Source organism: Sipha flava, unplaced genomic scaffold, assembly GCF_003268045.1.
Source record: "Sipha flava isolate LNK unplaced genomic scaffold, YSA_version1 304_pilon_pilon, whole genome shotgun sequence".
NCBI classification, from domain to species: domain Eukaryota; kingdom Metazoa; phylum Arthropoda; class Insecta; order Hemiptera; family Aphididae; genus Sipha; species Sipha flava.
This window is the reverse complement of record NW_020272981.1, coordinates 482,161-493,975: the sequence shown is the minus strand read 5'-3', so window position 1 is coordinate 493,975 and position 11,815 is coordinate 482,161. Positions and strand designations below refer to the sequence as shown.

Genomic DNA, 11,815 nt, shown 5'->3' with positions numbered 1-11,815 from the left:
TGAAAAAACCCGTGTATTATAACTATGTAAACTTAAATTCGTATAATATCATATAGTATACATTTATAGATACCTATATATATATATATATATATGTATAGTATTGTGTAAAGTAAAAAATTATATTTTCTCTTAAACATAATATTTTCTTAATACATTCACATTCTCTGGGTGAAAATTTAATACTGCATTTGTTTATTTGAAAGCACTGTCATACATACATTTCACATGCAAATATATACATAAATGTATATATATATATACAAAATAAATATGTACAGAACTAATTATTCTATAAAGGCACGTATGTACTCACAATATTATACCTTTCTACATAACGATAACGACCGTTCTTTGGTAATCTAATATTTGTTGTACTAATAGTCCTCTATACATTTTTATTTTGTTATTTTAATCGAAATTCATTGTTTTTTTTTTTTTTTTTTGAGCAGTTCAGGAAACTGTTTCCAGTAGGAAATCATTGTTGCTCGAAGATCAATATAATAAGTGATGTAGTATGATATAATCGAGACTTTGTTCGGACTCCGAGAGAAGTTGACAGCGATCCGCTTTATATTTCACGCATGTAGTAGCGATTGGACGAAAATTCTAAGCCGAAAAATACGATAAAATGATGGACTTCAGGTGCTTTGAAGGTAAAAACGGAAATTCTGCAGTTGTTATGATGTGCATACGATATTGGAGTTACTGGTAGTATTCGGGGAGGAACATGTGCGTCGAATTTCATATGATTGCACACACGGCTCGCATAAATCCAACCTTGAGCTATCGACGCGCGTGGAATGAACTATTTCCAAAGGTATATTATACATGTATGCATAAGGTACTACACCGCAGATATTATTATGACGTTTCATTCGGATCGAGTTCAATGCCTGATTGCACAACGATAAGTTTTTACCAAAGCACGTATGCTTCGATGAGAATATTATTTCTGTCCACCTAACCGTGTACCGCGTACGTGTTAACAACTTTGCAATACAAAATAGCATATAGTTTACCTATCGCCACTGCACGAATAAGTCTTGACAGAAAAACACATATGATTAACTAAGGCGAAATAAATTAAACATCTAAAAATCGATGTTAAGAGACGCTCGGGAAATTATCGATACAGCCATCCTCGACTGAGCAGCGTATGTGGTACGTATAATTCGTGTGATGCGTATTTGACGTGAACGAGAAAGAATGCGTCTAAGCGCGCGCGTGCAAACGTATGCTGAAACGCATAATATTGTCGCGATTTTTCTACACGTCGTACCTTCATGAAAAAATAAAAGAAGATTAAGAAAGAGAGGGAGAAAAAGAGAGGGTAAAAGGGAGAGAGAGAGAGAGAGCGAGAGAGAGAGGGAGAGAAACCAGTCGCGCGTTGTATATCTCTGGTACGCTTTCTATGTGCAGAGGAAAGTAGGTGAAAGAAGACGCGCTTGGTGGGAAAATAACCGGAGCCGAGTGGGGGTGAGTCGGCACGCACACCGGTCCCGGTCGAAGGCCGGGGGCATTGCCGTGGTCTCGTGCGCGCAGGTTTCTGCTCTCCAGTAGTGTCCACACCGACGTGATAAGGTGCGCGTCACTCAAGACACACGCACATCGCTGTACGTTGGAGTGTTACGGAAAGACGTGTTTTTGCGCGGTGCAACGACAAGCGTACGTTATCGATACAGAGAGTGTTAAGTTAGAGAGTATGAAGTTTCGCTTTTTTCGTTTTTTTTTTTAAACATCAATATATAACTTTACTCTTCCCGTAATACATTCGAATTTATATCATAATAATAATAATAATAATAATAATAATACTGTACATCATTTTACGTGCACGGTGCGATCGAGCCGCAATGGGACGACGAGTTCACTCAACAAACACATCCGTCCTCTGCAGGTACAGCATACCAAACGTATAAATATTATGTGCGCACGCGGATGCGACGACGCATCGTCGCGGGCGTTCAAGTTTCCGGTGTCTCGTAGCGCACCGCCGTGGTATCACTACGGTGCACCTGTGTACCCCTTGTCCGCAACCACTAACTCTCGTTTTTTTCCCTCACCCCCTAGTCGCGGGCACCGGTATCCCGGAAAAACGACACAGAAAGACCGTTTCGACGCGCTTCGACACGCGCGTTTCGGAAGTGACAACGAAGCCGGACGATTGCGTAATTCACGCACGTATACGCGCGCTGCTGAGACGCCGACACGTGTGTAGGTTCATCCGGATACGTGATTAGCCGGTGCCGGGCGACCGGAGAGAAAGTGTCGCTTTCACTGCGACCTTCGGCGTGCGTCAGCCCTTAAGCTCTCTTAAGCACTTCGAAAAGCATCGATAAACGATCGTTGATATTTAAAAATTAAAAATAAATACATTAAAAATAAAGAGCAATAATACGCATGTACGAGTGTGTGTGTGTGTACTTATACGCTTTCCGCCCAAGTCCGTAAACATTTATTATCCATCTTGGTGGATCAGGAAACACGCCCGCTGCCCAATGCCATGCGTGACGTGCGACATTGGACGTGTTTTTTTTTTTTTAACGAGAACGTAAAAAAGTAAAAAAAAAAAAACGCGTCTTCGAATTTGCTATACACACGCCCGTATCGGTCAAAAAACAAATCTTGATAACGATTAAATTAGCGAGTAGACCGATAAGAACTTTTCGATCACGAGTGTCGAAGTGTACAAAAATATATCTGATTCCGTTTAGAACATCGTACAGTTCAAGCATAATATAATACACAACTATTGATTTAACAAGCCTGGTTTTTCGAAAAGCGGTTGTTTCACGTTCCCATTTACGGTACACACCATATAGTATAACATCCGATATGTAATACTTAGGTATGTATGTATATATAAATATATATTAATATAGGCATATAGTGTATATAGTTATGTATTGTGTTTACCGCTCGTTTATCGTTTACACACGCGGAATCATGGGGTACGGTCGAGGTAATTCAACTTGAGCGAGAATGAAAATAAAAATAAAAAACGTTTGCCATTCGCACTTTCATTTTTTTACGCACTGTACCTATTAGCTGCACACGTATGCAAAAACTGTCACAACCGCCGCAGCCGCCGCCGTACTGAAAAATATAATCCCGCGTTTTCCGTGCGGTCTGTATACTGATACGTATGCAACACGATATAGAGGGGATGGACATGCGCGTATATTATATTTTTGATAATACGCGCACTAATACTTATTGACGTATTCACGCGCGTGTGTAACATGAAATACTACACGATGATTATGATTTCTAAAATTACATTTTTCTCTCTAGAAATCAGTGTTTTTGAACAAGTTGACGACGAGCTGCACGCTTAGTGGACGACGAACATGGACATTGCCGTGTTGAAAAAATTAACGAGATCCGGTTTTATATTACTTCACATTACCGTGTTGCTAATCGGTAAGTCACATTATGTTTTGCATTTGACCGACTGCGGTCCGTCATCCTATCCGCGAGTAATCACTTTTAAAAGATCGAACGCGATCTTGGCGGCGAGCACGTGCTCGTTCGTATTTATCATAATTTTACTATACAATTGCGGTCGATAGCCAGCGCTCAAAATATTCAAGAAATTCTACACGATGGTCCTCGTGATTTTGTGGACCAGTCTACGGCTTGGCTCAATGTTTCATGTTTTATTGCTTTGTGTTAATCTTAAAATTTGAATGAAACCATTACTGTTTTGCTGTCACTTAGTAAAAAAGTTAAATGCAGATCTAAAAAGATCTAAAAAGAAATAACCACGACCATCCGGAAATTATACCAGCTGTGTGTAGTTTCTGCCCTTAAAAATAGTTAGTGCAAAAGCTGGGGTGAAAATGAATCGTTTTTCTGCGCACTTGAAGGACCTGATTTTGTATTATACTATTATTAAATACGGGTCGTGCCCAATTCCATTGTATAGTTATACACAATAATTAAGAAAAATTAAAAAATATAAATACTAGATATAAAGAACAACCAGACAATTATTTAATTCTAAGTACTAAGGAATAGTGGGTCCTTATTGGTAGTTTCATTATACGGACGATTTGTTAGATAATTACAACGGCTAAAAGGAATATAGACAGGAAAAGAGTATCTGGAATAGGAACTTGCAGCTCTGAAATTGAGTTTATATGGGGGGACAGGGGAATCGACTTCGCCATTTATAATTTTAGAAACCATAAGATTAGTCTGATGTTTAAAACATCAGATTATGCACTTGAAACGTAGACAACGTGCATGCCAAGTGGATAAAGTGTGCAAACGATAAAATAAAACACGATTGTGCGTACGTTCCCTATCGGTGATACATTTTTAAGCTATACGATTCCGTACGAAGTTTTAAGCGTTGCATACCACATTACTATACGAGTGAACTAGAAAAAGTTAATGAATACTTTGTGTTTTATCGCTTTTATTACGTACATTTAATGATATTTATTTAATGTTAATAATATCAATTATATTAGATTTAGCGAAATTTCGTTATTTCCGTTATATAATACAGTATTTTCCGTGCTTCAGACGATCGTTGATCGTTGTAGTGCATTGAGCGAGTGTATATTATATCAACGTTTAGTAATATGGAAAATGCAATTCAACTTATACAATCCGAAAAAATAAAACAGTTACAGCGCTTTTACAATTCATTATTTTAATCGTTTATTATTTGAAATATTTTGACTTAAGTTATTTTTTCAAAATTTAATTTTCATAAATTATAACTTAAATGTTGCAACGTATCACGGTAAATCATACACGATCGTTCGACTTTTGGGGTAAATATTAAAGTTAATTGTTTTAAGGTACGGAATCGTGTTCCCAAAAAGGTGCATCGTACGCAATCGTGTGGTAACCAAGCGATATACATACAAACGTGTAATCTTTTTTATTTTATATTTTCAATTTTGGATTAGTGCCCTTTTCACTGCAATGAAACTAAACACGCAGAGTACCTGTAATGAAAGTGATACTAACAACTGTAGTAACCAGTTCGATCGAAATCTCCGCGAGGCTTACTTATTTGTATGTGTATGTACGAGTGAGAACTGTAAAATAACGCAGGCGAAACTTTTGTTTTGCATGCAAATCATTAAGCTACAGAACAGCTACCGGATATTATTGCAGTCAGCATTGCGGTTCCTGCGTCGATATTTATTATCTATTTCCTACGATCTATGCAATAATTAAAAAAAAACATTGTTCATATTTTTATCCCGAAAACATCGATATTGACTGGTTCCATGGTATTATGATTAAGAAACCTATCAAAAGCCAATTGTTTTTGTCCATGTCGCAATGACTTAGAATCAAAGAAGCCTATAGCACTTTAAGAAAGCTATATATTATATATCCCTGGATGTTTTTCAAAATATCAACTGTAAACCTTAACAATACCTTTAATAATTAATTAAAAATCTTCAGCTCTTAACCAATGATATAATCATTTCACTATTCCACTGTTTGAGTTTTAATAACTACGATGATAAACATTTTTAACCTAACAATAAAATAACATAATATAGAGAATAAATAATCTATTCTCAATGATATAATTTTATAATTAACATACTAATTATTTGCTTACATATATTATACACTAAAAATAATATAATGATCATACGGCACCGTATAATACCACATCAAGTTCGTATTTTTCGTTTCAGTAATTTTCTGACTTCAGCGTGTATATATATATATATATATATGAATAATTTCAAAAGTTACTATTAAAATTTCTGCTCACAGAAATATTTTTATATTTTTGTGATTAAATAATGACCACTCAAAATTATTCTCTGTTTTCATACATTGTTACAATTAGTTAGCCAAATAAACTATTTATTTATTTTAATGACCTACGTGCAAGATACAATTTCCATCAAATATGTTTTCAAGGTGTAATATCATATTTCTATATAGCTAATTGAATTTCATGTGACCTTTAGAAGGCTATGTCTCGTTAAAATTCAAAACGCGTAAATATTTATTTTCTGAATATCGTAAAAATATATTAAAAAATAAAAAATGAAAAAAACCATTCATCTTCTCTTAGGTTTAGATGTTATTTTTCATATCAGTAAAATTCGGTATTTAAATACAAATGTTTCGGGCATGCGATTCGCACAACAACGCGACTATATAAGTTTCCTATGCTTATTATGCATAATAATCTACCGGAACAAAAATAATTTTATACTCACAGTCCAAAAAAAAGTGTTCAACCTGTTTCACAAATCTGACCAACATCAATTATGATTTTTAAACAAATTAATATCCGCATTAGTAACAAATTTTATACACATGATATAGTAATTTAAAGTTATTTAGCAGTAGGAAATTTAAATTCATAAACATATATTATTGTGTGTTTACATGTACACGTGTATGTACACGTCGTGTGTAAGATAACCAAAATAATAATAATCCATCTAACCATATCACATGTTGTATATATTATATACACAATAAATGGTATTAATGAATAGAATTTCTTCAATTACACCGGGGCGTCGCGAATGGTATATAATATAATAACAATTGTATCCACGGGCAGAGCATGCGCGTAAAAATAGTATACACTGAAATTACGGAGAAAAATATCGTTAGCTACTCAAAAACTAGTTCAAGGTCCAGTGCATCGTTTCCATTCTCACACGTGCATATATTAGAAAATCTTACGTATATAAAGCCATTCATGATAAATTATTATATTATTATGTTTTAGGCAAGCTCGCAAGAGTCACGAGTGTCGTGACGACCGCACTTGGTCTAGAGAGAAAAAAATTTTTTTCGTCATATTTCACGAAAACTATTAAAATATTATCATCACGTTCGCTTAGAACGTTTATCAAGAGTAGTAAAACGTCCGTTTACCCATTACTAAATAATATATATCCAAATCGTGAAATTACGTTTCCCGTGGATCTCTCGGGAGAATTTGACAAAAACCCTACTGTGCTAGTGAAATACTAAAATGTGTACCGCATGATGAATATACCTATATATTCATTATACTTTTATAATTTGATTTTTTTCGTCAGTTCGATTTTTAAATGTTAATAGAAGCGATTGTTGTACGCGTTTTAATTATACACTCCAACTGACTAAGTGTTTCGGCGTTTTCTAATTCTCACCGAAGTGGAATATAATGTTAATTACCGCCTCGTAAAACCCCTTATTATTATTTTTATTATTATTCAATAGGTGTTCGAAATACGAAGTTTTTCCCATTACCACGTCAGCGCGCATAATTGTTAGTCGTAAGTAGGTAATGCGAGTACAATAACAATACATTAAAACCATATGGTTTACAATACACGCGCGAGGACGTTCATGTTTATGGGAATTATGTATCGCGCGATTTTTTTATATATATATTTTTTTTATTTACTATAAGGCTGACATTGACTTTCGTGTCTACGAATGAAAATAAACAACGACTTCGATTTGAAACCATTTTTCCGGGTAATTTCGTGGAACATTGGCGACGCACACAATGCAAAAATCAACGATACGTAACGGCTATGCGCGGACTGTATGAAGAATAATGATGTACCATTTGTTCGGATTTCAGTCGATTGTACACCTTACTGTACGTACGCGTCGCGACATATTATGATAATGATTATAAGTAAAAAAAATAATAATAATAATACTAATAATCTAAAAATTATTAAATTACGTGTGGGGTTTCTATTGTTTGAAAATATTATATTTTTATTATTTTTGTTTGCTTATAATATATAATAGTATTCTACGGTTCGAACAGATTTTGCCATGGTAAAATTTTTACGAAACCAGAGCAGAGCGCATTTTCAATACACCGCTGTTGCACCGCAATGTCCGCACTCGACACGGTCGCTTAACCCGCGCACCGTTATTATGGATATTTTAATAATATTTTAATCTCCTAGTAATACACCACTATAATATATCACGACATACATCGTATAACGAAATTACGAGCAAAATTTTATAACAACATAATAGTAATATGATAGTGTAAACAGCCGTTTTATGCGTAGCGGCGACGTTTCATAATAACCGATCAGTATTAACGCGTGTACATTACGGACGTACGTATAAGAATGAAACTCCGGTGATATTATTTTAACATGATTATAAGAATGCTCGACCTATACGCGTTTATAATAGGACTGGGCTTAATTACGGATGTCCTCGACCGTAATAAATTCTACGCAGATGTGGTGAGTTATTTTTTCCTCGAGTTCGCACCGTTCATCCGACCTGATTCCTTGCGTTGTATCGTACGAGTGAAATGTTTTGCGAAAGAAATGCGTTGCTAAGTCAGAAGAAAATAAATGCTCATCAAATACAACCATTTTTAGCTTAGAATAAATCAACGCATTTGGAGTATAACTAGGGATGCACTACGGCCCCGATTTGCCGGGGCATTTCCGGTTTAATGACTAGTGTCACGATGTCCCGAAGAGACGTCTCGAAACCGATAAATGTCCAGGATTGAAGTTTTTTAGCAGAGAAGAAATCGATTTTGACGGTTGATAAATAGGTATTGTTACGGACACGGCGAAAACAGTCTTAATTCTGCATTTCTACACCACGAAGAACCACACACTCCTTATCTTTGATTCTTTATATACGTGACAATAAAAAGGGTAAACTTGATACATATGTGTCCCGATTTAGTACTATTAAAAGTTGTCGATTTTAAGCACAGTAGAAACATTCGAACGCGGTGCGATATGAAAATGTGAGCGGTTCAAAGGAATCCCGCGGTACTTTTGTGACCGAAATGGAAGAGCTAATGGTGATCATAGGATTTCGATTGAAAAACGCGTCGATATTTCGTTTGAAAACAACGCCACCGCGGAAACGCAGTCGCGCGGACGGAACAGGACGGCAGTGGCCGCATCGCTAGGAGGAAAAAAACGATACGTAGACGAACCTATAAGGAAAAGTATTGTCCGCGAAAGAGTTGTTCATTTAACGGGCGTACACGTTTGTCGTAACACGTGTACGTGTACCGCGCTCGTTTCCGGGACGAATCCTTCGCCGTGCGATACATTTACGCGCGCGGAACGGTGACTAATTGCAGCCGATCTGAACGCGCGATATCGTCATCATCATCATCAACAGCAGCAGCAGCAGCAGCAGCAGCAGAATCGTAACCGTCGCGACGTGCGGTGTGGAAATAATTATTTTTTTCGGTACGACGATAACGAGATGGAATAAAAAATATTATATTGTTCTTCGTCACCACAAGCCGGTACTCGGTTTTGGACGCGTTATTTTGAACTCTTGGCCCGATTCGATTCGTACGCGTCGCACGGAGAAGACGACGACAATATTGTATTCGTACGCGCTGACCCGGTCGCGTACGGTTGCGGTTCGATTCGTTACGAACACGATAAATAAAAATGTGCAACCAGTTCGCGAGGTGAATCCACGAGTACGCACGTGGTGTCGTGATGTACGTACTAATACGTCGTCAACTCGAGACGATAGACAATTATACGTGTTTATACACACACACAAGCGCGCGCGGTTTTTCCTTCGCGCTTCCTGTTCCTCGACCATTGTATGTATCGTCGTTAACATATTTACCCGCGACGAGCGGTGTTAGGCCGCACACGCACGTTTGTCTGCGACTATTCGACCGGGTGTACCGTTATACCCGGTACACGGTTGGGTTCGGCCGAGCTTGGGACGGGTTTCTGTTCGGACGACCGCTGCAATCGGTGTCGTCCGCGTGCGATAATATTATATATACCGCGTTTGGTTTGCCGACATTTCACGCCATCGCGACCATGGCGCTGCACGCGTACATCGTTTAATTTTTGTACACGGGCGAAACCCGTGCGGTAGAATCAGCGTGCATTAATATCACGTTAGAACAACAAGACTAAAACAATAAAAACAGAAAAATGACCACCGAGTCTATTGTAAGCATGAAATTACAATATTTAAGTAAAATAACGATCGAAGGATTGCCCCATTGGCGTTCGACTTCGTAGTTAATTCGACATAAAGGTTAAATCAATGGGATGACTGCAGTTAGAGTGGCTCGGGTGATGTAAAATGTGCCAAAAGAGTTGCAAGGTTGGGGTTTACCTTAAACCGTATAATAACGGAAGTAGTGTAGACAAGTCTACCGTCTACCTTATAATATAATTATACATGTACTGTAATTATATATGTACGGTATTATCGTGTGTATAAATACCAGCGACGGAAAAGGTTATTCGATTTTTCGTGATGATCACCGTTTATGATGATTGGATTCGTATTCCGTTAATTATCAATATTTTATTTAATGCACGCCGTGGTACTGAATATCTTATACGAGGAAACTGAAATACAATTCTTTTTTTACGATCTGTACACAAAAAAACTGATGTCGATATAATATAAACGTAAACGATCATAGTAGGTAATAGTTTTAGGCGTAAATAAATTAACTCTCAACATGTTAAATATTTCATTCGTCCTTTACCAAAAACATTTTACACAACACTATACAGATGTATTTGGGAAATATATAGATGTTTCTCTTGATTTCTCCCAACTTTGAGTGATTTATATTTTATTTTACTCTTCGACTTTTAGCGAATACCGGTGTTGATTCCAGGATTCTGACCCTGGTCACAGTTCATGTATAAATAGTGATGCAGTACATTATTATTCATCACCGTATGCACGCCCGCGGTCAAGTTCTCATAATAGCGCTCCTTCAATCCTATAGTTGCGCTTATGCTGGTTTCCCAAACACTACATACTCGATTAATACATAATATAATCAATTCCATCGATAGGTCAGTGTAGGTACGACAGTAGAAATGCTGGTGTTTACATAACGTCGTCGTGGGGTTTGATTCAATATTATGCACACGTGCAAATGACTATTGAAATTTATATATACACATTTTTGTTGCAAAATACGCACTCGTCGAACGCGCGCACATAAAACCGTCGACAGTTATTTTGTCTACGTTACACGATTCTGAACACGGAACATGGGGCGTCGGACTCGTTTGTGTACGTAAGAAACGGCAGACATTTATAATAATAATAATAAATCATAATTTATTATCGGTTTTTTAATATTTAAAATAGATGCGCTTTGCGTCGCTGCGACGATGGCGGTAAAAATGTCATAAAAATTAATGAAACTGACCTATAAACAACCATTTACAGTTTAATTTTTTTTAACACACAGGCACACACACACACATGTGTGTGTGTATATAACCTAATAACCGAAAAATTTTAATGTTCCGGCATAGGAATTCTCTCATAACATCACAAATTTGTTTTCAACGCGTATCGAAAGTTTCGGAATGCTAATATTTTTGAAGTTCGATAATCATATAACACACGAGTCAAAAAACGTAACCGATTTTACTACTGATAAATATTATGTATATAATTATTGTTTATATAATTATAACCGCACGTGAAACATTATCGGGGGTATAACTAAACTTCGATTATAGTTCTCACGTTTATGCATAATCGTATCGGCCATCTTCACTAATTTTGATGTCAGTCAACTGCAGTTCCCGCGAGATGTCGTGGCGACGTTCAATAAAAATAAAGTAAGACGCAGTTGACGATTAACAATCAGATTCCAGGACCAAGAACCGGTATTTTCAGACGAAATATTAACGTCCATGTTACCGTTTTTATTGACGACGATGATAATGAGAAGGAAAAAATGTCGATCGTTTAAACCACGTGCGAGCAAATTAATATTACGCGGCACAACACGGGTGTATTACGCTTTGTACTGCCGCGGGGGTGGGTGGTAGATGTTCGGAGG

At 36.8% G+C, this 11,815-nt stretch overlaps 1 protein-coding gene across 2 annotated transcripts in view; it reads left to right on the top strand.

The window, feature by feature from the left end:
- Nucleotides 1-1,522: 1,522 nt before the first annotated feature.
- Nucleotides 1,523-11,815, top strand: part of LOC112686331 — a 44,740-nt gene continuing 34,447 nt past the window's right edge. The window contains exons 1-2 of one of the 2 annotated variants that reach the window (XM_025558550.1): nucleotides 1,523-1,900; nucleotides 3,298-3,426. In XM_025558550.1, coding sequence (XP_025414335.1) covers nucleotides 3,354-3,426 — 73 coding nt within the window. In that variant the 5' untranslated portion in view covers nucleotides 1,523-1,900; nucleotides 3,298-3,353. Of the gene's footprint in view, nucleotides 1,901-3,297; nucleotides 3,427-11,815 lie in introns of those variants that run through there. The other variant, XM_025558549.1, reaches the window with a different exon arrangement.